We start from the raw sequence: 26,669 nt of genomic DNA, 5'->3' as shown, positions 1-26,669 counted from the left end.
GCTGATTATCTGGGTCAGATGTGTTCTGCCAATCAGAAGCTGGAACAGAAGCTGGAAAGCAAGCAAGTGGCCCTAGGGGAACATGCATTGTCCACTTCTGTACTATAACATATTCTATTGCGCTTTACAGCACAACGAACATATTTACACACACACCCCAACTCCAAATGACCTCTAACACACACACAACTTCAAAGCTACCAATTTGCCGATTTGCTCACAACTTCTGATCTACCTTCATGGGGCTACACACACACACACACACACGCACACAGTTTTTCTGTTGATTGTATTCTAAAGAAGTTGAAAAAAGTTTTGAAATAAATGTTGTGCTTTGCAAATCATATGTTTGCTCTCTATTTATGAATATGATTGCATCAGTCAATTTTGACCTGGCTGACCTGGCTACCCTGGCTAATGTTTGAGATATACCAGTCAGTGGTTATCCAAACTAACTATTAATTTCTGCTTATTTTATTCAAAAATAAAAGTATAATTTCATGTAATAGAGCTTTATTGTTCATAAATTAAGTGTAATACAAAGGAGATATAAAAGAAGTTTAAAATAGTGGTAGAGGTAATTTGAATGATCTTGGTTAAATATATGTAACACAGAATGGTGTGATCATTTTACACTTTATGCTTAATAAACAGTCGACCTAGATGGGTCAATTTGACCCCGGAGGACAACAGTTGTGACTGTTTGCTTCCATTAAAAAATTTAAATGGTTTCAAAACAACATCTTGACTAAACTTTGATATATACCAGTCTGTGATATTCCATCTACTTGTATGCCTCTAATCATTGAAATGTGAAGACAATACAAGAGTTAAGCATGGAGGAAGGATGTTCTTAATGGTAACGATGAAGGGAATTTCAGCATAGATGGAGGAGAGGGGTTTGTTGGGGTTGTTAGTCATGTGAATGGGTAATTGTGAAGAGGTAGATAGAATGTAAGATAGTAAAGAGAGTTTAATGTTCTGATCTAGGAGAGCAGATCCCTTCATGTTTAGATGGGTTCTATTTCAAAGAAGAAATGCTGGATTTGCATGAGATAAAAAAAAGAAAACTGCCTAAGTGGCTATAGAGATGCTGCTGAAACAGGGAAGTGGCAAAGGGCTGGAAATCATACAGTATCCATAATATTTTGTGCTTTCAATGAGGTTGATAATATCTTGTTTAGAGATTTCGGATTGTTGTCAGAAAATGTCCATATGTCCAGTGTATACAGCAATAGTTGTAATCAAGACAGGAAGGAGAAGTAGAAGGGTCTTAAGGTAAGTCTGGATGAGGTGGCATCTGGCAAAGAACAGTTGTGAAAAATCTAATATTCTTGATTAGTAGTGTGGATTCATAGCAGTAAATGCTGAATTTGGTAGATGGCTAGGGGCAATTTCTGGTGACCTAGGTGACCATTTTTTTACACTTTACACGTTGCATCATTGCACATTGCAGTGAAGTAAATGAATAAATGTACCTACCTATTTTTTGCCACTCACCAAGACCACCATAATGCTAAAGATGCAATGTGTAAAATGTAAAAAATTGAACCTCATCTAGTGATGAGAGTGATTCTGAGCATTGTAGCCAGTGATAGAGCCAGTGATCAAATTATCCATTCTTGGATTTTGTATATTCTGTAGCACAACATGGCAGCCTCCATGAAAGGTGACCCACTCCCTTTGTAGACTAAGCTTAAGAAAATGCAATAGTTGGTATTTTTCTCTGACTACACACTAATGATGACTAGGACTGCAACACTACTGACTTATTGTACTACAGGACAACCTGAATTTCCCTTAGGGGATGAATAAAGCTTATCTTATAACAAACAATTATAAGTAAATGTTAATAATTGAGTAATCGTTTGATTATGTTTTCAATTAATCAGACAAAATAATATGAATAAGTATGTTTTCAACATTTTATTGTATGAACCTGAAACAAGGTGGCTACATGTAATAAAAAAATAAAACAAACTTGAATTATTCTTACTTTTGTTTTTTTACATTAAGAAAAGCGCATTTACTAGAATTGTACACTGAAACCAAAGGTGTGTGACACAATAACCCATGTGAAGTGACATGCTTTCAGACACACAATTTTCTGAGAAACACAGACCTGGAATTTTTAACTAGGAGCTCCCTTGTAAAAAGTCAACTGTGTATCCTGTATGCTCTACAAAAGCAATACTGCCCCTCACTTTAATTAGCTAGATTTTCTGTCAATGTGAGTGTGTATCTCACTTGAGGAGCGTGTGAGCACATTTAAAATGACAACTTTGGACAATATGATTCTCATGGTATTGTTGGGAGTTTATGTGTGAAAACAAACATTTAACCAACACCACTGCTGATCTGCATTCAGTCATCAGAGCAGAGCAGAGTATGTGGTGAGTGTGTACAATTTTTACTGCCAGCATGAGAGACACAGCGGCTAAAAAAAAAAGCTCTCACCCTGCATATTATAGCTGGCCTTAGAAAATTTACCTAAATGGTACATGTCTATATTTCCACAGGAAATGAAGCCTAAAAAACATGGAGGTTGCCCGTCTTAAGAGTCAGTGTGGACTGATATTAAATAAAACACAAGTCTGCTCAGTGAGATGTGCAACTTACTGTGTCAATTGGCATGAGAAGCGTAAACATTTTACTGGATGACTAATTATCTGACCATATAAAAAAATGGTTAAGAATACGAATACTGAAATTATTTTTACATAAGGCCCAATGTTGCTTAAAATAATTAATTAGATTAATAGATATTATTAGATTAATATCTATCAGGAAAGAAAATTAAAATCATGAAATGCAGTTCTCTGTTACTTCAAATAGAATGTCAGCATGGAATATGAAGTGATTGTGTGGAAATATTTATTGGTCAGTGTAGCCAAATTAGTGTACCCTTTGGCAAAGCACAAGTCATTCATATAAGAATTTTAGTAAACTATAATACATCATGTACAATTTACCATATAATGCTTACTACTTTTGATGCCCTCCCACCTCATGTATATTCCACCATTGAATGTCACTAACCTTGTGCTCTCTCTCTCCCCTAGTTTGTGCTCTCTCCCTCTCTCTCTGTTCTCTCTGTACCTTCTGCAGGTGTCCCTGGTCCTGGAGCTGTTTATCGCTGATGTGCAGTTGCTGGCCCCACCACCTTGCAGTGTCTATTTGTTGTTTATTGTTGCTGTTCTTTTCTCTCCGCTCTATCCACTCACCCCAACCGGTCGAGGCAGATGGCCGCCCAAACTGAGCCCGGTTCTGCTGGAGGTTTTTTTCTTCCGTTAAAGGGAGTTTTTTCCTCTCCACTGTCGCCAAGTGCTTGCTCATAAGGGAATTGTTGGGTTTTTAGTTTTAGTTTTTGTAAAGTGCCTTGAGATGATTTGTATTGTGATTTGGCGCTATACAAATAAAATTGAATTGAATTGAATTGAAATTTAAGACCACCCAATCAATGGACTATATAACCGTCATATTCACATTACTTTTTATATACACTGTGGTTTGTCAGCCATCATTTTACATGGTTCAGGTTCCTTCAGTTTGGCCAGTACTCCTATTTATACAGTGGTCATTACTTTCAGTGAACCAGTGCGGAAGCGCAGGATCTTTTTTTTAAGAGCATGTGAGGCCTTAATCTTGACAAAAGCCTTGGGCTGCAGAGGGGCTCCATGTGGGGCAGAAGATGATGGGAAGGAAAGTTGAGGGGGTAGTTGTTGGGGCCAAACCAGACCACCACTTTCATCTGAGTCACTGGACAAAGAGCTGGAATCAAGAGAATCAGCTTCACTCATGCTTGACTCAGACTCACCCTGACCTGGGTGAGGGTAGTCTTCAGTTGGGTGGCACATTGGCACTTTTTCTCTCTCTAACTGGTAGTTAATGTGCTGATGAAGGCTGGAATGGTGGTGGCTGTGGTTGCGGTGTGGGTAGGCATATGATGTATGTGTAGAACGAGATTTGCGTGCACGCCTTGCACAGTGATCCCTTTGGTTTGAAGTTAAAGAGCCATGCATCAGTGACTGGCATGCCTCATCTTGGCTTAGCTCCAGGGTGGACTGCCAGCGGAGGTAGCTACCACTTCCTTGCTGTTTCTTGCTCTTTGATTGACTACTCCGGCTTCCCTTTCCACCACTTCCACTTCCTCCACCGTCCCGCTCTACTGTATTGTACTTGCGCTCTGGAACTCTTTGGAGGCTGTTCTCTGACTGAGACCTACATGCCTTCTTCCCCAGCTTCCTACTGGCACCATTTCTGTCTTCATGTGAACGACATTTCTTTGGGCCACCTCGGCATCTGGAGGGTTGGATGTGAGATGATGTGGGCTGCTGCTCTAGATGATGATAATGACCTTTTTCTGGAGAAAATGTGTTTTCATTGGTCTTAGGTATTCCTGAGCCCTTGAGGGGGTTGGAGTGGGTATAGGCATAAGTTCTCATGGAGGCTCTGCAGGGCTGGGCTGGAATATATTCTGCACTGACAAGCTGCTCATCAGGACAAAGTGGTCTGTGAGGCTGTGACAGAGCTAAAGGGGAAGGGTAATTGTTGAAATGCTGGGGTGAATCGGACTCACTATTGCTGGAGTCTGGATGGACTTTCAGAACTCTGCAAGATGGATACTCCAGCGAGATTGAGCAGGGGGTGTTAATCATAGAGGCCTGTCTAGGTTTTTGACAAAACTTTGTTTGATGCTGGACTCTTTCATGGAGGTGGTGGTTTGGGGGTGGGTCATCTTCAGCAAACTCTTTCCCTAGGTAGCACTCCTGATCCAGGTTATGGCTAGCCTGTGAAGCAGTTTCTTCTAAACACTGAGGAGAACAGACCACTTGAACAGACACCTGCTTTGGTGAATGTTGTGCCTCCTTGTGGCATAAATTGTTCTGCTTCAGCATACTGATAGCTCGGGCATCATGTGCCAGGCTGGTTCGGGGCTTTAAGGGCCGTGTGGGCAAAGCTCGGCGTTGGATCAATCTAAATATGTAAGTCTTGACCTTTTGGGCTTGTTGATAATCTTCCTGACTAGAATCAACATCCCTCATCTCCAAAGCATTAGTAGCCATGGTCTGTCTCATTGCATCTGACAGCCATGTTTCTCCTGTTCCCTTGAAAGAAGCTGAGAGAGAACAAGTGACTACTGATTGGTAATTTAATTGAGAAGATCCAGTTTGCTTGCCTGCAAGGACTTCACCTGACAAAGAGAACAAGGACAACGAAAATGATCAGAATCTTTGTGTGGTTAAACTTCTGTAAAATGATTCTCATTTTGATGTACAAAAATCATTCTGTACAAATTCTGACTGTTGCAAATTGCATTAATGTTACTTCTCACTTCATAAGTCAATCATGTATCTTTAACTTGCTGAACAAGTTGATGAATTGATTCAATCAAAAGAAGGCATCTTTGGAAAAAACATCAACTTTGCTACTAAATACACTGTGTGCACAATTATTAGGCAAGTAAATATTTTGACCATATTGTAGAATATAAATATATACATGTATTGGACATGAATGTGTTTGTTATGTCTAGTTTAGGAATTATGAATATCATGAACCATCTTCATAATTTCGGGGCACTACATCCTTTGATGGCAGATCAGCCAGTCAATTAATTAACCATATAGGATATCATTCTACAATCTGAGCAAGATTCAGTGTCATAATTATTGTGCAAAATAACATCAATCACGCCAGTCACACGTCTTTTTAAAATTTATTCAGCTATTTACATGGTAGATAGATGCTATTTACATAGGGGGAAATGGACGGAGAACTGATTTGTGCTCTCTCCCTCTCTGTTTGTGCTCTCTCCCTCTCTCTCTGTTCTCTCTGTACCTTCTGCAGGTGTCCCTGGTCCTGGAGCTGTATATCGCTGATGTGTAGTTACTGGTCCCACCAACCTGCAGTGTCTATTTGTTGTCTATTGTTGCTGTTCTTTTCTCTCTGCTCTATCCACTCACCCCAACCGGTCGAGGCAGATGGCCGCCCAAACTAAGCCCGGTTCTGCTGGAGGTTTTTTCTTCCGTTAAAGGGAGTTTTTCCTCTCCACTGTCGCCAAGTGCTTGCTCATAAGGGAATTGTTGGGTTTTTAGTTTTAGTTTTTGTAAAGTGCCTTGAGATGATTTGTATTGTGATTTGGCGCTATACAAATAAAATTGAATTGAATTGAATTAAATTGAATCTGAGAAACTAGATGAATTAACGAGTAAAATATTATTAAACAGTCTAACAATAGGTTGTTTGCAGTGGTGGAAAAGAAATCTTGAAATTAATTTATGTTCTGTGTTTGGGTCTGAGGTCCAACTGACCAAGACCAACTGAGATTAGTGTGACACAACCAGAACAGCCACAGATTACTTGTCTGACCTCGAGTTTACTGAGGCTCGCTCCATTCCGCTGTGAGCTGGTCTGACTGTAATCCCGCGGAAGTTTTCCAGGAGAGATGTAGGTGCTCCCCGAAGTCCTCGGCTGCAGGCCTGGAGTCAATTCATTGCCTTTCCTCGCTCTCTGTCTGGCTGCTGCAGAGTTGTCCTATGGAGTTTCATTGATGCAAGATGGTCAGCTGGTGAGCTGTTTGCTACAGGACAGCCGCAATAAAAGCAGTCTCTACCTCATTGCTCTGTAGGTGCTCTTTTTCTGAGGGTCTTTCTCCTCAGAGCAAGAGGGTCTTGAGGAGTCTGCAGACCTGTAAATCTCTAAATTGTTCTGCAAATCTCAAAATATGTAAATCTGCACGTGTCTCTCTGTGTGATGTCTTTTTGTGTTTTGGTGCGCTGGGCGGGTGAATCCATCTGGTTAGTGTGTCATCATGCTTGACACGATGTGGTTGTGCCCAGGAGGTGCTCCTTCCTCGCTAGCGATTGGTTCATAGTCCCCTGATTGTGACGGTACAGTCTCATTGGTCTGCGTGAATCGTGAGACTAAGTGTTTTTAAGAATGTATTCATAATGGGAACAATAATTTCTTTTTCCACCCAGCAAAGTTAAAAAACATGACAAACTTAGCAACTAACCAGAGTCAATAGTTCAGCAACTTAAATGAGAGTCAATAAAACTTAACATAGGTTCATGGATTAACCACAAACATGAGTGACAGATAAACAATAGCACAGCTTCTATAGAACACTAGTCTGACAGTGATGCTCTGTAGGTCTGGTCACACGTTACATGTTTAACAATCAAAGCAGAAATATAACAAGAACAACTTATAAGTCATTGTATAAGTTTCAGGTCCTTTCTGCGAGGAACTAGTTTTAAGGTATTTGTGGCTGGGTGTGAGCAGGGGAAGTATGTTTGTAAAGAGAGGGGTTCTCTTAGTAAGAGTTGGTGGTCTGCTCTTGACAGTGCAGTATTTGGTGGAGAGGGCTGTAGCTCTTCCTGTTGTTTACTAAAAGTTTTAGAGCAGTCATGGCCTAATGGCTAGAGAGTTGGACTTGTAACCTGAAAGTTGCAGGTTTGAGTCTCAGTCAGTGGGGCGGAGTGAATAGCTAGCGCACTCTCCACCTTCAATACCATGATTGAGGTGAGACCGAACTCCCAACTGCAGCAATGGCTGCCCACTGCTCTGGTGTGTGTTCACGGTGTGTGTGTGCACTTTGGGTGGTAATGCAATTTCCCCATTGTGGGACTAATAAGGTTAATATAAATTTCCTGAGGCTAAAAACTCTTTCCTTGGTCTTGGAATGTGAACATATCCTGCACATATCCTATCAACATCCTGCCTTAGGTCTGCTATAATATAATTTATCAATTCCAAGCCGTATACACTTGAATGCTTATTGGATTTAGGCATATCAGGTGATGTGTACTTGTGTAATGAGGGAGGGTGTGGCCTACATAGACCAACACCCTATATTAAGGTGTGCATAATTATATAGCTATATAGCTTCTTTTCCTCTGGCAAAATGGACCAAAAAAGAGATTTAACTGACTCTGAAAAGTCAAAAATTGTAAAAAGTCTCTCAGAGAGATGCAGCACTCTTGAGATTGCTAGGATATTGGGGTGTGATCACAGAACCATCACACATTTTGTTGCAAATAGTCAACAGGGTTGCAAGAAATGTGAGAAAAAAAAGACACAAATTAACTGCCCAAGATTCAAGATTTGAGCAGAATCAAATGTGAAGCTACCATTATCCTTCAGTGCTGTCACGTTCCAGAACTGCAACCTACCTGCAGTGTGCAGAAGTACAAGGTGTTCAGTGGTCAGAGACATGGTCAAGGTGAGGAAGGCTGAAATCTGACCACCACTCAACAAGACACATAAATTAAAACATCAAGACTAGGCCAAGAAATATCTGAATACAGATTTTTCAAAGGTTTTATGGACTGATGAGATGAGGGTAACTCGACGGACCAGATGGATGGACCTGTGGTTGGATCAGTAATGGGTACAAAGCTCCACTTCAACTCAGACACCAGCAAGGTGGAGGCGTATTGGTATGGGCTAGCATTATTAAAGATGAGCTAGATGGACCTTTTTGGGTTAAATATGGAATCGAAATCAACTCCCAAACCTAATGCCAGTTTTTTGAACACACTTTTTTCAAGCAGTGGTAAAGGAAAAAGTGCATCTTTGAAGATCAAGATTTTTATGCAGGACAATGCTCCATCGCATGCATTGAAGTACTCCACTGCATGGCTAGCCAGTAAAGGCCTTAAAGATGAAGGAATAATGACATGGCCACCTTCCTTACCTGACCTTAAACCCTATTGAGAACTTATGGGCCCCTTCTTAAATGGGAGATTTAATTCAATTCAATTCAATTCAATTTTATTTGTATAGCGCCAAATCACAATACAAATCATCTCAAGGCACTTTACAAAAACTAAAACTAAAAACCCAACAATTCCCTTATGAGCAAGCACTTGGCGACAGTGGAGAGGAAAAAACTCCCTTTAACGGAAGAAAAAAACCTCCAGCAGAACCGGGCTCAGTTTGGGCGGCCATCTGCCTCGACCGGTTGGGGTGAGTGGATAGAGCAGAGAGAAAAGAACAGCAAAAATAAACAACAAATAGACACTGCAAGTTGGTGGGGCCAGTAACTGCACATCAGCGATAAACAGCTCCAGGACCAGGGACACCTGCAGAAGGTACAGAGAGAGAGAGAGAGAGAGGGAGGGAGAGAGCACTAGGGGAGAGAGAGAGCACAAGGTTAGTAACATTCAATGGTGGAATATACATGAGGTGGGGGGGGGGGGGGGGTAGGGTAGGGGAGCTCAGTGCACCGATGGTCCTCGGGCAGTCTAGGCCTATAGCAGCATAACTAACTAAGGGATGGTTCAGGGTTGCCTGAAGCCAGCCCTAACTATATGCTTTGTCAAAGAGGAAGGTTTTAAGTCTAGCCTTAAAAGTACAGAGAGTGTCTGCCTCCTGAACCCAGGCTGAGAGCTGGTTCCACAGGAGAGGAGCTTGATAGCTAAAGGCTCTGCCTCCCATTCTGCTTTTGAGAACTCTGGGAACCACAAGTAGACCTGCACTCTGAGAGCGAAGTGGTCGATTGGGATAATATGGAACTATGAGGTCTTTAAGGTATGAAGGAGCTTGATTATGAAGGGATTTGTATGTGAGAAGAAGGATTTTAAATTCTATTCTATATTTTACAGGGAGCCAATGAAGAGAAGCCAATATAGGAGAAATATGATCTCTCTTGCTAGTTCCTGTCAGGACTCTGGCTGCGGCATTCTGGATTAATTGGAGGCTTTTTATTAAGATATTAGGACATCAAGATAGTAATGAGTTACAGTAATCTAGCCTTGAGGAAACAAACGCATGGACTAGTTTTTCTGCATCATTTTGAGACAGGATGTTCCTAATTTTGGAAATGTTGCGCAGGTGAAAGAATGCAGTTCTAGAAATTTGTTTTATGTGTGAGTTAAAGGACATGTCCTGGTCAAAAATAACTCCAAGGTTTTTTACAGTAGTGCTGGAGGCCAGGGCTATGCCATCTAGAGTAGCTATAATTTTAGAAAAGTTATTTCTGAGATTTTTAGGCCCAAATATAATGACTTCTGTTTTCTCCGAGTTTAAAAGTAAAAAGTTACTGGTCATCCAAGCCTTTATGTCAGTTAGACAGGCTTGAAGTCTGGTTAACTGGTTTGTGTTAACAGGTTTAATAGATAGATATAACTGAGTGTCATCCGCATAGCAGTGGTAATTAATAGAGTGCTTCCTAATGATATATCCTAAAGGAAGCATGTACAGGGTGAACAGAATCGGTCCTAGCACAGAACCTTGTGGAACTCCATAACTAACTTTTGTTCGTGTGGAAGGTTCATCATGGACATGAACAAACTGGAATCTGTCCGATAAATAGGATTGGAACCACTTTAACGCTGTTCCTCTGATACCAATCACATGCTCCAGTCTCTGTAATAAGATGTTGTGGTCAATGGTGTCGAATGCTGCACTAAGGTCTAGGAGGACAAGTATCGAAACAAGTCCATTATCTGAGGCTAAGAGAAGATCGTTGGTAACTTTCAACAGTGCTGTTTCTGTACTATGATGTGCTCTAAATCCTGATTGGAAATCTTCAAATAGTTCATTCCTGTGTAAGTGGTCTGATAGCTGCTTAGCAACAGCTTTTTCTAGGATTTTAGAAATAAATGGCAGGTTGGATATTGGTCTATAATTAGCCAAGACACCTGGATCAAGACTAGGCTTTTTGAGTAAAGGTTTGATTACTGCAGTCTTAAAGGCCTGTGGTACGTAGCCTGATACTAGAGATAAATTTACCAAGTCCAATAAAGATGAGTTCATTAATGGCAGGGTGCCTTTAAGCAGTCTAGTCGGGATGGGGTCCAAGAGACACGTTGATGATTTCGATGAAGCAACTACTGATGTAAATTCAGAGAGATCTATAGGAGAGAAGCAGTCTAAACATAACTGAGGTCCTACAGATGATTCAAGAGCTACTGTAGTAAAAGATTCATTTATTGCAGGTATAGGAAGCATCTGCTGAATTTTATCTCTAATAGTTGTGATTTTATTTGTAAAGAAACTCATAAATTCATCACTGCTGAGAGCTAAGGGAACACTGGGCTCAACGGAGCTGTGACTTTTTGTCAGCCTGGCTACAGTGCTGAAAAGAAACCTGGGATTGTTCTTATTTTCCTCTATTAGTGATGAATAGTATGCAGTTCTGGCTTTACGGAGAGCTTTTTTATATGTTAGTAGACTGTTTTTCCAGGCTAGAAAAATTTCCTCTAAGTTTGTGGAACGCCACTTCCTTTCCAGCCTTCGTGATGCCTGCTTTAAGGTACGAACATGTAAATTATACCATGGGGCTAGTCTTCTCTCAATCACTAACTTCTTTTTCAGAGGGGCTACAGAATCAAGCGTTTCACGCAGTGAGGTTACAGCGCTGTCAACAACATGATCAATTTGGTAGGGAGTAGGATTAAGGCAGCTGCCCTCCATTATGTTTATACTTGGCATAGATGCAAATAAAGATGGAATCATTTTCTTAAATTTATTAACAGCGTTGTCGGATAAACATCTGCTGTAGTGGAATTTTCTTCCAGACGCTGCATGATCCATCATTTTAAATTCGAAAGTTATTAAAGAATGATCTGACAAAACAGGATTTGGGGGGAAAATTATTAGATGTTCAATTTCGATGCCATAGGTCAGAACAAGATCAAGGGTGTGATTAAAACAGTGGGTGGGTTTATTAACATTTTGAATGAAACCAATTGAATCTAATATAGAATTAAATGCAATGCTGAGGCTGTTATTTTCAACATCTACATGAATGTTAAAATCTCCCACTATAATGACTATCTGATCTAAGCACTAAATCAGACAGGAAGTCAGGGAATTCAGTTAAAAACTCTGAGTAAGGAACAGGTGGACGGTACAAAATGACAAGTAGAACTGGTTTTTGTGTTTTCCAGTTTGTATGTGAGAGACTAAGAGTGAGGCTCTCAAATGAGTTATAACTGTTCTGAGGATGAAAGTTTAATAATAAGTTTGACTGGAAGATTGCAGCTACTCCTCCACCTCGACCTGTGCTTCGAGGAACATGATAATTTTTATGACTGAGGGGGGTTGATTCATTCAGACTGACATATTCATCCTGCTGTAACCAGGTTTCAGTAAGATAAAGTAGGTCAATTTGGTGATCAGTTATCAAATCATTTACTAACAGAGATTTAGAAGAAAGGGACCTAATATTTAATAATCCACATTTGACAGTTCTGTTTTTCTGTTCAATAAGAGGAGTGGTCTTAATTTTTATTAAGTTTTTATGAATAACTCCTCTTCTGTTAACTTCTGATTTGTTTGATTTATATGTTCGAGGGGCAGACACAGTCTCTATGTGGTTTGAAGGGGGCGGCGGCTCTAAGGAAACTGCGGAGAAGCGTTTTAGACTGAGTCTCTGCATCCCGGTCCCCACCCTGGATTGTCAGGCTTTAGGTCGGCTAAGAAACTCGGCCAAATTCCTAGAGATGAGAGCTGCACCATTCAAAGTGGGATGGATGCCATCTCTCGCTATCAGACCGGGTTTTCCCCAGAAAGTGGCCCAATTGTCTATGAAGCCCACATCGTTTGCTGGACACCACCTAGACAGCCAGCGACGGAACGACGACATGCGGCTAAACATGTCATCGCTGGTCAGATTGGGGAGGGGTCCAGAGAAAACTACGGAGTCCGACATTAATTTAGCAAAGTTACACACCGACTCAACATTAATTTTAGTGACCTCCGATTGGCGTAATCGGGTGTCATTGCTGCCGACGTGAATAACAATTTTCCCATATTTACGATTAGCCTTAGCCAGCAGCTTCAGATTTGACTCGATGTCGCCCGCTCTGGCCCCAGGAATACATTTGACTATGGTCGCTGGTGTCTCTATTTTCACGTTCCTGACTATGGAATCGCCAATTATCAGAGTCGGTTTCTCAGCGGGTGTGTCGCTGAGCGGGGAAAATCTATTAGAAACGTGAACAGGTAGGTGATGAGCCGTGGGCTTCTGCTTAGGAGTATGTTTCCTTCGGACCGTCACCCAGGCTAATTCTCCGGGCTGCTCCGGAGCTGCCCTTGGACCGCTAACAGACCCTGACACACCAGCTAACGGGGCTAGGCTAGCTGGCTTTTGTTCGAAGGTGCGGAGCCGCGCTTCCAAATCAGTGATCCTCGCCTCCAAGGCTAACAGAACCTTACACTTAATACAGGTATCATTATCGCTAAAGGAGGCAGAGGAATAACTAAACATGTGGCACACCGAGCAAGAAAGAGAGAGAGAGGGAGAGGCCATGTTAGCAAGCTAACTAGCTAGCTAAGCTAACCGGTAGGCCAACGAGCGCTAAGTCAGGAAATAGCAACAAACACCGGTCAAAACAGAAAGGTACCCGACCAGCACCGGAATGCAGCAGCCAGTGAACTGTTCAAAGTCTAGCCGGTTCCCAGGTGTGCCAAACCACAGCTAGTCTGCCGCCAGTCTGCAGACGAACCACACAACACACACAACACGACACGCCTGCAAGACAAAAGTGATTCGCTTACCCGGATGTTCAGCTACTCACCTCAGAACTCTTAGATCACCAGTCTACCACCAGTCATGGTGCAAACAGGCCCATTTACTGTGAAGGAAAACAGTACACCTCTCTGAACAGTATCTGGGAGGCTGTGGTTGCCGCTTTTATTGAAAAGAAGAGTGACTATATTGGTCACTGATTTTTTATTTTTGTCAGAAATGTTTATTTGTAAATTTTGAGTTCTTTATTATTCTCACTTTAACAGATGAAAATGAGATGGGAATATTTTTGTTTTTCATCTAGTTGAATAATTCTGCACACTAATAGTTGCCCAATAATTGGGTTTATTGATATTTTGGATTGACAGAGAACACTGTTCAGTAATAAAATGAATCCTCAAAAATCTTAGGAGAAACTTGCCTAATAATTGAGCACACAGTGTACATAGAAAAATTGTAAACAGGTTAGCTGGGTGTTTTCTACATTATCTGCCAAAAGAGCTATATCATTGCTTCAGTACACAGGGCCTACCTTTCCAGACATGCTGAAGATTTGAATGAGTAAAATAATGTTATGCAATGTCAAATTGACACCTTTTACATCAAAACACAATCTCATATATTGTTATTTGAGAGTGCTTTGGATATTTTAAAAGGAAAACATGGCAGGAGACAAAGTAAAGTTAACCATAACATTTTACAACCACAGCAAAAATACACTATTGAAATTAAAATCATAAAATTGCAATTTCTTATAGTAATATATAGCTTTACTAACATTAATGTATTTATATTACTCGTATTCTCTAGTTAATGAGTCTTGAACTTGACTTTTATACTCTCAATTATTTTTTATTCATACATAAAATGGGAAAAAGTTCTGCATCCATGGAAAAGGAGAATTCTTCATGCATGTTTACTTTTAAAACTGCATATACTGTAGGTTTGGGGCTGTTTCTGTAGTTCAAGGTTCAGAGGTAAATGGTAAATTTCATAATATATATATATATATATATGATATGTGAAATAGTAGTCAAAAATTGCCACAAAGTCAGTTGTGGTTGCTTGTTACAGTACATGAAAGTAATTAATTTTGTTTCAGTTTACTCATCCATATACTTCAAGCGACTTGTGGTATTGCCAGACACAAGTTTAGCTTGATTAAGGTCTTGTACAACCAGCACCATGGAATTACTGCCTCCTTGATGCAAGACACAGGGCTATTTGCTTCTTTAAGTTCCAGTGTGCACAGATTTGTTTCTTATGTAAGGTACGTAGAGATGACAATGAAACTGTAGGATGAAAACAACCTACTGAACTTTCCAGTAGGTTCCAGTAGGTGAGTAGGCAATGGCAGAGTAGGCATGACAACAATCCAAATGGGTGTCTTCAGTATCTGTATTCTACACATAATAAGCCCTGCAAAAATTTTAATATCTGTTATTGTTGATAATTTTACCTGAATTGAGTTCGTTGTCCTTCAGATCATTAGGAGAACCTGTTGATTTTACCTCAGTGTTTACCTTCAGCTCTGACACCTGCTGCTCTAAAGTTGTGTTTATATCCCATGGAGTACACTGGAGACTGCTCTGAAATACACAGAGAGACAGACTCAAGAGACCTTACTTAGGTAGGAATGGTAGCATTCAAATTACAAGTGAATATGTGCAAAGTATTTTTTACTTATCATAACTTGTGGGCTGTTCATGCATTGTTTTGATTGTGTGTAATTAGAATAAATGTTGTCAAATGTGATTTGACACACAGGAAGTAGCAATGGCAAACTTGCAAAGCACTAGTCATCATACCTACTTTTAGGGGAAATATAGCAAGAAAAAAAAAGTGAACTATTTAAACTCCTTACAACAGGTAACACAAAACTTACTCTCAGTAAGCCTGTATGCTTCAAGCAATAAAATGTGGGAAGTGTTTTACTTTTTATATACATAGATCAACAACAACCCATCCATCCTTTCATCCATTCATACATTCCTGAATTTCCGGTGTGGATTAATAAAGTTTATCTTTTTCCTACAAAAATACAATTAAAATACACACTCATTTGCGAGTGCACTTATCATCTCCCTGTTCATCTCAGAGGAACAGAGCTAGAGACAGAAAAGTATAGAGCAACAACCTTCACACTCACAAACAGCTATGATCACAAACACTTATTATAGAAACAATGCCCCCATCACTCACTCACTCTCACACACACACACACACACACGCACGCACGCACGCGCACACACACACACACACACGCACGCGCGCGCACACACACACACATTTGGTCTGAACCACCCAAATGTAAACTCTGTTTGTGCAATGATTTCTACAGAAGACCTCATGTTTAACCAAACTCACTTGTTTTTTTAGGCAATTTGAGACACGTTCACAAGTTCCAAAATCTGCCCTAGTGCAGAAATTCAATTAAATAATACCCTCTAAAATACAATGTTTTCTAACACTACCTTCTGACAAAAAAACTGCTGTAAACCAATAATGAATGGTGGAATTCTAATTACAGATTATGTGTTTGATATATACAATTGCAAAGTGACAACTTGATTCTACAGTTATTCCACCTTATGTATCCCACTGCTATACAAATAAAACTGAATTGAATTGAATTAAAAATTCTGACCAGTTTTTGGCATATTCAAAGAATTAGTGTGTAGACGAAAAGGGAATTGTACAGAGCATCTGTAGAGATTGTTTCTCCTAAACACGCTAGACTTCATTAAGTCAACACCCACTTATAATGTTTGCCTGAGTCATATTTTCAGGTTTTTCAAAAAACTGACCATGGGGAAGTGTAAGCCACAAACATTTGAAAATGCTAGTGGCGCACAACAATGGGTAATGGGTCCTGTATTATGGCAATAACTTCACTAGCTAGGTAGAATTTCTTTCTTTTTGAAGCAGCCGCCATCTTCAAAAGCTTATAAAAACACTTTGTCTCGTGACTTGACCAAAATATAACAGCCTAAGTCACATTCTTGCCATAGGCCATTATTTTACAGGTTTTGAATTGCATGATCTGTTCCACTGAGGATGTACGTGATTTTGCCAGAGGTGGCCAGCATCATGAAGAGCTGACTTAGGCAAAAAAAAATAACTTTGTCAAAAATGACGTAGGCCATTATTTTAAGAAGGTGACAAATTTTGTTTTAACACAAATGTGATAAAACTTTAGAAGAGTTATTTAATTAAAGCATACAGTACTGCCAGTATATTCTTTGAACATTTATTTTTATTGTGCCTGAGTCTAAAAAAAGCTGATGTCGATCAGAAATTACGATGTTTAATTACAATCTTAAGGTCAAAGGCAAATGGACGATTCACACACTGCACCGATAATGCCAAGCACATTTCACAACATTCATCAACATTTGGATCAAACAAATGTTGTCCAGCAAATATTTAGGAGTTAGACATGGGTTGACCAGTTATTCTGGCTTAATGCTCCAAGAATTTCATGCATTTCAGGCACACATCGCTTACTAATAACACCTTAAACACACAATTTTGCCAAGAATGCATTTAACAACAATGTCCTTCTTTTGGCATTTGGAAATTTGATTAACACTAGTTGTTTTCCATGCATGATATAAAGTGCTGATGCACAGGTACATAGTGATTTTTTGTTTAAACTAATCTAGAAAAGTTAACTGCATTTTAGGGCTGTAACTATTGATTATTTTTGGAGTTGAGTATTCTATCGAGTAATCAGATAAAATAGGCTTTTGCATTTTTAAACATGTTTCCACAACTTAACATTAGAACTAGGCTATACCTAGTCATCCATATTGACTCGAGACATTGCACTACCACATATACAGACTCAGGTTACAGAGATTTCGTAATAACCTGGTGTTTTCTGTTTCTGTCTCAGCACTGACCTGGGCTCCAAACCCTGACAGCATAAATAATCTAGCACCATTCATCTTATATAAATACTTACTTCTCTGAACTGGGGGCCCAGCCCGAGATTAGCTTAGTTTAGCATGTCACTTGAACCTAACGCAATGACCAGTAGTCTAGTGGCGCTGCATTTTTAAAAAAGACTGCTAGTAAAATCACTGACCTTGAGGAGGATAATTGACATCTCAAAGCTGAGTTGCAGAAGAAAGCTTTGAACTTATGGATGGGGCCTGTGGTCAAAAAAAATGGCTGGCCTCTCCCAGCACTACCCTCCCCCAGTGCTGTCCAGCAGGACACTGCTACATGTGACCCTTCCACCTGTCTGCAGCCCTCTTTCTGCTCAACTCCCAAGCAGGGGTTACTGAAAAAAGAGGTAGTACACCGCAGGCATAAAAGGTTTCTGGTGGATACATCGAGAGCTCCCCCACTGAGCCTCTCAAATCACTTCGCAGCCTTGGCTGCTGATCCTCCAGCCTGTCCTGATGAGGACTGTGTGACCTAAGGTCCTCCAGATCTGGAGGCATTTGTTGACTTTCCCTGTGGTGCGGAGGAGTGCACCAGACTGTACGGCTGTGCTCTGTGAGGGTCCGGCTTGCGGTGACGCTGCTCTGAACATCACCTTAAGGCCTTAAGAAGGCTGTGTTCCGGCTCTCCGGTGATTGTCTCCCTCCTCTGACAGCAAACTCTCCCTAATAATCCTCCACAGCCCCAGGAAAACACACACACATCTCCACCTCAGCTGTTGTTCCCACCGACTACATTGAGAGTTGGTGACCATTATAAGAAACATTTGCTTTTTTAATGCGGCTACGTAACAATTACTGCTTTCCTGGCGCCACAGTCCTGTTTTAAGGAAACTTTCCAAACAGAAACCCAACAAATTCCTTATGAGCAAGCACTTGGCGACAGTGGAGAGGAAAAACTCCCTTTAACGGAAGAAAAAACCTCCAGCAGAACCAGGCTCAGTTTGGGCGGCAATCTGCCTTAACCGGTTGGGGTGAGTGGATAGAGGAGAGAGAAAAGGACAGCAACAATAAACAACAAATAGACACTGGAGGTTGTGGTGATGGTTCAGGGTTACCTGAAGCCAGCCCTAACTATAAGCTTTGCCAAAAAGGAAGGCCTGGATGACCAGTAACTTTTTACTTTTAAACTCGGAGAAAACAGAAGTCATTATATTTGGGCCAAAAAATCTCAGAAATAACTTTTCTCAAATTATAGCTACTCTAGATGGCATAGCCCTGGCCTCCAGCACTACTGTAAAAAACCTTGGAGTTATTTTTGACCAGGACATGTCCTTTAACTCACATAAAACAAATCTCTAGAACTGCATTCTTTCACCTGCGCAACATTTCCAAAATTAGGAACATCCTGTCTCAAAATGATGCAGAAAAACTAGTCCATGCATTTGTTACCTCAAAGCTAGATTACTGTAACTCATTACTATCTGGATGTCCCAATATCTCCATAAAAAGCCTCCAATTAATCCAGAATGCCGCAGCCAGAATCCTGACAGGAACTAGCAGGAGAGATCATATTTCTCCTATATTGGCTTCTCTTCATTGGCTCCCTGTAAAATATTGAATAGAATTTAAAATCCTTCTTCTCACATACAAATCCCTTCATAATCAAGCTCCTTCATACCTTAAAGACCTCATAGTACCATATTATCCCAATCGACCACTTCGCTCTCAGAGTGCAGGTCTACTTGTGGTTCCCAGAGTTTCCAAAAGCAGAATGGGAGGCAAAGCCTTTAGTTATCAAGCTCCTCTCCTATGGAACCAGCTCCCAGCCTGGGTTCAGGAGGCAGACACACTCTATACTTTTAAGGCTAGACTTAAAACCTTCCTCTTTGACAAAGCGTATAGTTAGGGCTGGCTTCAGGCAACCCTGAACCATCCCTTAGTTATGCTGCTATAGGCCTAGACTGCCCGAGGACCATCGGTGCACTGAGCTCCCCTACCCTAACCCCCCCCTTTCCCTTCCCCTCCCCTCTCTTCTCTCCTCCCACCTCATGTATATTCCACCATTGAATCTTACTAACCTTGTGTTCTCTCTCTCCCCTAGTTTGTGCTCTCTCCCTCTCTCTCTATTCTCTCTGTACCTTCTGCAGGTGTCCCTGGTCCTGGAGCTGTATATCGCTGATGTGCAGTTACTGGTCCCACCAACCTGCAGTGTCTATTTGTTGTTTATTGTTGCTGTTCTTTTCTCTCTGCTCTATCCACTCACCCCAACCGGTCGAGGCAGATGGCCGCCCAAACTGAGCCCGGTTCTGCTGGAGGTTTTTTCTTCCGTTAAAGGGAATTTTTTCCTCTCCACTGTCGCCAAGTGCTTGCTCATAAGGGAATTGTTGGGTTTTTAGTTTTAGTTTTTGTAAAGTGCCTTGAGATGATTTGTATTGTGATTTGACGCTATGCAAATAAAATTGAATTGAATTGAATTGAAGGTTTTAAGTCTAGCCTTAAAAGTACAGAGAGTGTCTGCCTCCTGAACCCAGACTGGGAGCTGGTTCCACAGGAGAGGAGCTTGATAGCTAAAGGCTTTGCCTCCCATTCTACTTTTGGAAACTCTGGGAACCACAAGTAGACCTGCACTCTGCACTCTGAGCGAAGTGGTCTATTGGGATAATATGATACTATGACGTCTTTAAGGTATGAAGGAGCTGCAGTATTCTGGATTAACTGGAGGCTTTTTATGGAGATACTGGGACATCCAGATTGTAATGAGTTACAGTAATCTAGCCTTGAGGTGATAATTGCATGGACTAGTTTTTGAGACAGGATGTTCCTAATTTTGGCAATGTTGCGCAGGTGAAAGGAGGCAGTTCTAGAGATTTGTTTTATGTGTGAGTTAAAGGACATCTCCTGGTCAAAAATAACTCCAAGGTTTTTCACAGTAGTGCTGGAGGCCAGGGCTATGCCATCTAAAGTAGCTATAATTTTAGAAAAGTTATTTCTGAGGTTTTTAGGCCCAAATACAATAACTTCTGTTTTCTCTGAATTTAAAAGTAGAAAGTTACTGGTCATCCAGGCCTTTATGTGAGTTAGACACACTTGAAGTCTGATTAACTGGTTTGTGTTAACAGGTTTCATGGATAGATACAGCTGAGTGTCATCTGCATAGCAGTGGTAATTAATAGAGTGCTTCCCAATGACATTGCCTACAGGAAGCATGTACAGGGTGAACAGAATCGGTCCTAGTACAGAGCCTTGTGGAACTCCGTAACTCACTTTTGTGCGTGTGGAAGGTTCATCATGGACATGAACAAACTGGAATCTGTCTGATAAATAGGATTGGAACCATTTTAATGCTGTTCCTCTGATACCAGTCACATGCTCCAATCTCTGTAATAAGATGTTGTGGTCAACAGTGTCGAATGCAGCACTGAGGTCTAGGAGGACAAGTATAGAAACAAATCCATTATTTGAGTCTAAGAGAAGATCGTTGATGACTTATAACAGTGCTGTTTCTGTACTATGATGTGCTCTAAATCCTGATTGAAAATCTTCAAATAGTTCATTCCAATAGTTCATTACATTAGTGATAAATGGTATGCAGTTCTGGCTTTACGAAGGTGCCAAATATAAACAAAAACAAATCCAGTACAGTTGAGCAGGTTTGTGTTTGATTTCAGCAACAAGTTAGCCACAGAGCTGCAAAGGTCTCCACTGATTTGCAGTATATTGGCAGCACAAGCACACAATGTAATTACATGCACCATCATACCAACTGTTCACATGTCCAAAGCACTGCAAAGCCACAGTATTTGACAGTTACAGCAGGTGGTGGATTGCTACCTTGCTAGAAGGCAAGTCTAGTCTTTGCAGCTGATGTACCATGTTTTGTCAGCCACTATGTGTTTTTAATAATAAACAATGAATCATTCTACATTGATTGTAAAATTCAATCACTTTTGTCCTCTTAGAAAGCATCAGAGCTTTCTGTCATTTTGTCTGGACTAGCATTAACTATTCCCCTTTCCCCTCAGTCCTATGTCCATGTGTAGTACATACAGACAGATAAACTATTCATCTCCTACAAGAAATCCAAGTAGTCTTGTAGCAAAATATAATAATGAATCAAACAAAGTAACAATCTAAAAATTCATGTTGGTCAGTTATCTCACATTGGCAATAATGTTGTATAGCCTGATGTCAGCCATTTTTCTATGTATGCAAAATGAGCATTCAGCTATAGGATGACAGAATAGAAATTATATAGTGGTAGGGATCATATGCTGTAACTTATATATGCTACACCCTCTTATATGTGTCATGATCCGCAGTCTGGACTTCCTGTTTGTTTTATTTTGGAGGATCATGACAGGAACCGGTTGGGTTGTTTTCGGTTCTCCTGATTTAATGATTGTTTTCACCTGCGCCTCACCTGCGTTTTTGTTTTCCACTGAGCGATGCGGCTCAGTTCCCTGTGTTTTTGTTTCCCTGTTATCCCGACTGGAGCCGTGCTCATGGGGCGTGTTGAGTGGAACAACGGAGATCCCGTTCGCAGGAGAGTTGTGAAGTATAGCTTTCTGATCTGCATGTTGCCGGATGTTGTTCACTCGACTGACCTAGCTCTTCAGGGACATCTACTGGTTGTATCTAGTCATTTGTCTGTGTGAAATAAAACCCCTTTCCCCTCAGTCCTATGTCCATGTGTAGTTGAAGTCTCCTCCGTTACCAATCCGGGACAATATGATGATGTAGCATATAATGATGGTGATATAGCACTCTATGTTGTGATTTGATATGAAATATGATATAATATATTATTATTATTATATAATATGAAATATGGCATTCAGGTAGGTATGGATACAGTGTTATGCTATTTAGAAGGTTTAATGGACATTTAGTTTGTCTCCAATTTGGTCATGCTTATTAGTATTCTGACTTTGCTTAATTAATTTATAATTAAATTCATTTATTTATATTTGTTTCATTTATTTGTTCATTTTATTTTATCTTTTTTATTAGTGTTAGTTTTTTCCACTTTTGTTAAAAGAGATAAAATATTTTAAGACAGCATGGGTGCAACGGGTAGATATTGATGCATTAACTATGCACAGCACACATGGCAAATTTCAGTGCAGCCTCTGATTAGTCCCCTGACAATCAGGAGGCAACAGTGAAGGCTGCGCTGCTTCTTCAGCTGCTGTGGGTTGTCACGAGGCTATCAGCAGCTCTCTGTGACGAATAAATACTCTCGTAAACACAAACATCCATTCTTTCTCTGCCTGTGTCTCTCCTGCATAACACCCAGGAGATGTTTTGTTTTGTTTTTTGTTGTTCCTTTGCTTATTATTTCATCTCATTCCCCCAACACACAATCAGGCACAAGAAACTAGTAGACCTTTAAAAGTGCAGTGGTGCTGCGTTGTCACCGTCAGAAATGAAACCCTCAGACAAGCAGAACATTAAGCAGATTAAAAATAGGCCCTGTAACTAGAATAGTTGATGATAAACGGTAACTTGATCAACTTCATATTTTCATAGGCTACCTTCTCATTGGCATTCTAACATTTTATTTTTTGTTTTATTTGGTTTTGTGGGGGTTTTTTCACACATAAATGCACACATGGACACACTTTCACAATGAATTAAATTGGAAAGTATGTCCAAATGTTTGGCTGGTGGTGTAAATCGAACCCAGTTGTTACCACAAGGAGGTCCAGAGGCCCGAGCAGACTCCAAAAAAGGAAACTGATTAAGCATATTAAATAAATCTGCGGATTTCTCTCGCTACAGCGGAGTTGTCGGCCAAGTCATATCTAATAACAAAAGACCTTCTGATAAGGTCAAGCCTTACACAGCAAACACGCTAACGAGTTAATATAACACTAAAAGTCTTTATATGTGTCCACTTTTAGTGTTGATTTAACACTTGCGTTTTGTTGTGTATCAAGTAGGGTTTTCGTCTCACGCCACACTACAACTTCAATTAATTTACAAAACAAACTAGCAGGACATTCATTTTACCTAATTTCTACCAAATAATCATCATCAGATCAACAAAACTTACATTTTGGAGCTCGGGTCCATAGTCATCAGCCGCGTCTATCTTCCGTGCATCCCAAAGCAGACGGCCTGGAACAGGAGAGTCCCCGGGGCAGAGAGCGCTCAACACCCTGCATTCTTGCCTCTGTTTGAGCAACTCCAGCTCACACAAGCCGGCCAAACTGGCCTCCAGCCGTTCCTTATTCCGACTGCGCTCCGCGTTCATGGGCAGGGTAAACGCTGGGAACATGACTCCAAACGAGCTTGGTAAATCTTGTAAAGACATACAGACTCTTTTCTTTCTTTCCCAACAGACTGAGGCTAAATTATCTACCGAATACGTGCTTCACCCCTTTATTCTCTAGATACCTACAGTAGAACGGAATCGTCTGAAGGCTTCAACAGCTGAACTCACCGCTATGCGACTCAGACACCCCCCCCCTTCCTGCGCTCTGCTGTGCAGTCTCACTTGGACAGCTGTTGGTAGGCATGTAGAGATAGGCATGTAGTTTTGTTGACTCTTGCCAGACATCTACAATCGACCCAGGCCATACACGATTATATGTATCAGAAACACGTGGACAAAATTGTTGGTACCCTTCAAATAAAGAAAGAAAAACCCACAATGGTCACTGAAATAACGTGAAACTGACAAAAATAATAAACTAAAATGTATTGAACCTTAACTAATGCAAATCAGACACTCCTTTTAAATCGTGGTTCAACAGAAGAATTAAAAAAAAATTAATGAAACTGGCCTGGACAAAAATGATGGTACCCCTAGAAAAGATTGAAAAGAATTTGACCTTAGGGACATGTTAGACTAAAGTGTAATTAGCATCACAAGGGTCTTCAAACTTCAAACAGTCAGTCGCCCTATTTAAAGGCTGAAAAGTAGTCACTGTGCTGTTTGGTATCATGGTGTGTACCACACTGAACCTGGAGCACAGAAGGCTAAGGAGAGAGTTGTCTCAGGAGATTATAAATAAAATTATAGACAAGCATGTTAAAGGCTATAAGGCCATCTCCAAGCAGCTTGATGTTCCTGTGACTACAGTTGCACATATTATTTATTAGTTTAAGGTCCACAGGACTGTATCCACAAGAGGAAAACTGATGACAATTGGAAGAGATGGATAATATGAATGGTAACCAAAGAGCCCAGAACAACTTCCAAAGAGATTAGAGGTGAACTCCAGGGTCAAAGTACATCAGTGTCAGATCACACCATCCATTGCTGTTTGAGCCAAAGTGGACTTAATGGAAGACGATCAAGGAGGACTCCATTGTTCAAAGCAAATCATAAAAAAGCGTAACTGGAATTTGCCAAAATGCATATTGATAAGCCGCAAAGCTTCTGGGAGAATGTCGTGTGGAGCAAAATGTGCTGCCCAGTGTCAGAAAGTTTGGTCTCAGTCACAAGTCATAGGTCCTTAAACAGGGTAATGACCCAAAATACACAGCTAAAAACACCCAAGAATGGTTAAGAACAGAACACTAGACTATTCTGACTATTTTATGAACCCTGATCTAAATCCTATTGAACATCTGTGGAAAGAGCTGAAACATGCGGTCTGAAGAAGGCACCCTTGAAACCTGAGACAGCTGGAGTAGTTTGCTCACAAGGAGTGGAACAAAATACCTGTCTCAATGAGAGTTGCAGAAATCACTTGATTGCAGTGATTGCCTCAAAAGGTTGTATAACAAAATATTAAGGTACCATCATTTTTGTTCAGGCCATTTTCATTTGTTTATTTTTTTTTATTCTTGTACTGAACCACAATTCAAAGGCAATGTCTGATTTATTTTTAGTTAATTAGTTAATTTTTAGTAAATTTTTATTTATTATTACTTTTGTCAGTTTAAAGTTACTTCAGTGACCATTATTGGTTTTTGTTTCTTTAATGGAAGAGTATCAGCAATTTTATCCATGTGTGTATCTGTATAAACAGTTTAGTTTCATAGTTTCATATATGCAGATCAAAATAGGTTTCCAAAAAGGTCAGACATTTTGAGCATGCACAGGATTATACAGTGCTACGCCACATAGTGAACTGGATGCAGCCAAGGTGTGTGTGTGTGGGTGTGTGTACGTGAGTGTGCATGTGTATGAAATGACAGAGTTGAAGCAACACAGGCAATCAATTTGGAGGTTGCCATTAAAATTCTGCTTTTTGTAAATGGAATTTTAATTTTGGCATCACATTTTATGTAACTAAATGTACCACATCCTGAGTTGTCATTTCATACCATTATATACGCATTTGACTGAGCAGGAGTCTGCTTTTTACTGTCAATGTTTACACAGCCATATTAAATAAAATGTAATGAAATGTAACATAATACTAATGCTTCAGCATTTGTTGGATAACCCTGCATTCATATACAGTAGAGCATACACAGGAGTGACAAAGACCATCATAAATTAGAGTAAAATACATAATTTCAGCATCCACATTAAAAATGTACCTTTATGCATGAAACGTGCTATATGACAAACTTGATTTGACTTATTTGTGCATTTATAGGCTTGGTTTATGTATCTGCCAGTCTGTCACATATTAACACTATGCTGCCAGCTGATGGCTTTAGTAAGGCAGTTGGTAAGTAACACTTCACATTTCTGTAATGACTTTAAATTCCTCCTTCTCTCTTAAGTAATTCAAAAAGCAATATGCATTTTTTAGAGCAATTCACAGTATTTTAGACAAAAATATTCACTTCAAGTTCACAGATCGTCACCTCATTTGCATTTTGCAGCAGCACTGCCTCATTTCCCCTTTTTCCCTCGTTTCTTTTCCCATTTTCCTTCTGTGTCTCGTTAATGAGATTTCCCGCAGGTGTACGAGGCGAGGAGGCACTCACGGCAGTATCCACATCCCACACAGTAAAAGCACCGGATCATCACCAGTCAACTGCCAGTTCGTCAGTCTGCCTCATTGGTAGTAACTCACTGTGGCTCTTTCCTTAAAAGAGATTTACTTTTACTCACCGAGCCAGAGCCTCCAGCTCCGCAGTAGCCAGAGACCCTAACACCGCCTACTCGGCCAGGGTCTCAAGTGCCGCCACCTCTGCCAGAGTCTCAGGAGCCTCCTTAGCCTGCACCGCCTACTCGACCAGGGTCCCCACGCCACCTACTCGGCCAGGGTCCCCAGCGCTGCCCATTCGGCCAGGATCTCTAGTGCCGCCACCTTGGCCAGAGTCTCCAGAGCTGCCCCAGCCAGCGCCGCAGCAGCCACAGCCGCAGCAGCAACAGCCTCCTT

At 40.6% G+C, this 26,669-nt stretch overlaps 1 protein-coding gene across 1 annotated transcript; it reads right to left on the bottom strand.

The window, feature by feature from the left end:
• Window positions 1–3,351: 3,351 nt before the first annotated feature.
• Window positions 3,352–23,824, bottom strand: LOC113142625 (dapper homolog 1-like). The gene is made up of 3 exons (XM_026327676.1): window positions 23,432–23,824; window positions 14,943–15,072; window positions 3,352–5,194 (listed from the first exon to the last, which is right to left on the bottom strand). The coding sequence occupies exons 1-3, from the start codon at window positions 23,690–23,692 to the stop codon at window positions 3,567–3,569; spliced, it is 2,019 nt and encodes a 672-aa protein (XP_026183461.1). The 5' UTR covers window positions 23,693–23,824; the 3' UTR covers window positions 3,352–3,566.
• Between the last annotated feature and the right edge of the window lie 2,845 nt (window positions 23,825–26,669).

The sequence above is a fragment of the Mastacembelus armatus genome, chromosome 14 (genome assembly GCF_900324485.2).
Source record: "Mastacembelus armatus chromosome 14, fMasArm1.2, whole genome shotgun sequence".
In the NCBI taxonomy this organism is placed as follows: domain Eukaryota; kingdom Metazoa; phylum Chordata; class Actinopteri; order Synbranchiformes; family Mastacembelidae; genus Mastacembelus; species Mastacembelus armatus.
The sequence above is the reverse complement of the archived record's forward strand: the minus strand, read 5'-3'. Positions and strand labels throughout refer to the sequence as shown.

What these genes read in the sequence shown, in the direction of transcription:
- LOC113142625 (XM_026327676.1), bottom strand. Translation starts at nt 23,692, where the DNA reads ATGTCTTTACAAGATTTACCAAGCTCGTTTGGAGTCATGTTCCCAGCG. An exon ending in ATGGACCCGAGCTCCAAAAT is followed by an intron (nt 15,073 to 23,431) that starts GTAAGTTTTGTT and finishes TGTGTATTTCAG; the next exon opens with AGCAGTCTCCAGTGTACTCC. An exon ending in GGACAACGAACTCAATTCAG is followed by an intron (nt 5,195 to 14,942) that starts GTAAAATTATCA and finishes TCTCTTTGTCAG; the next exon opens with GTGAAGTCCTTGCAGGCAAG.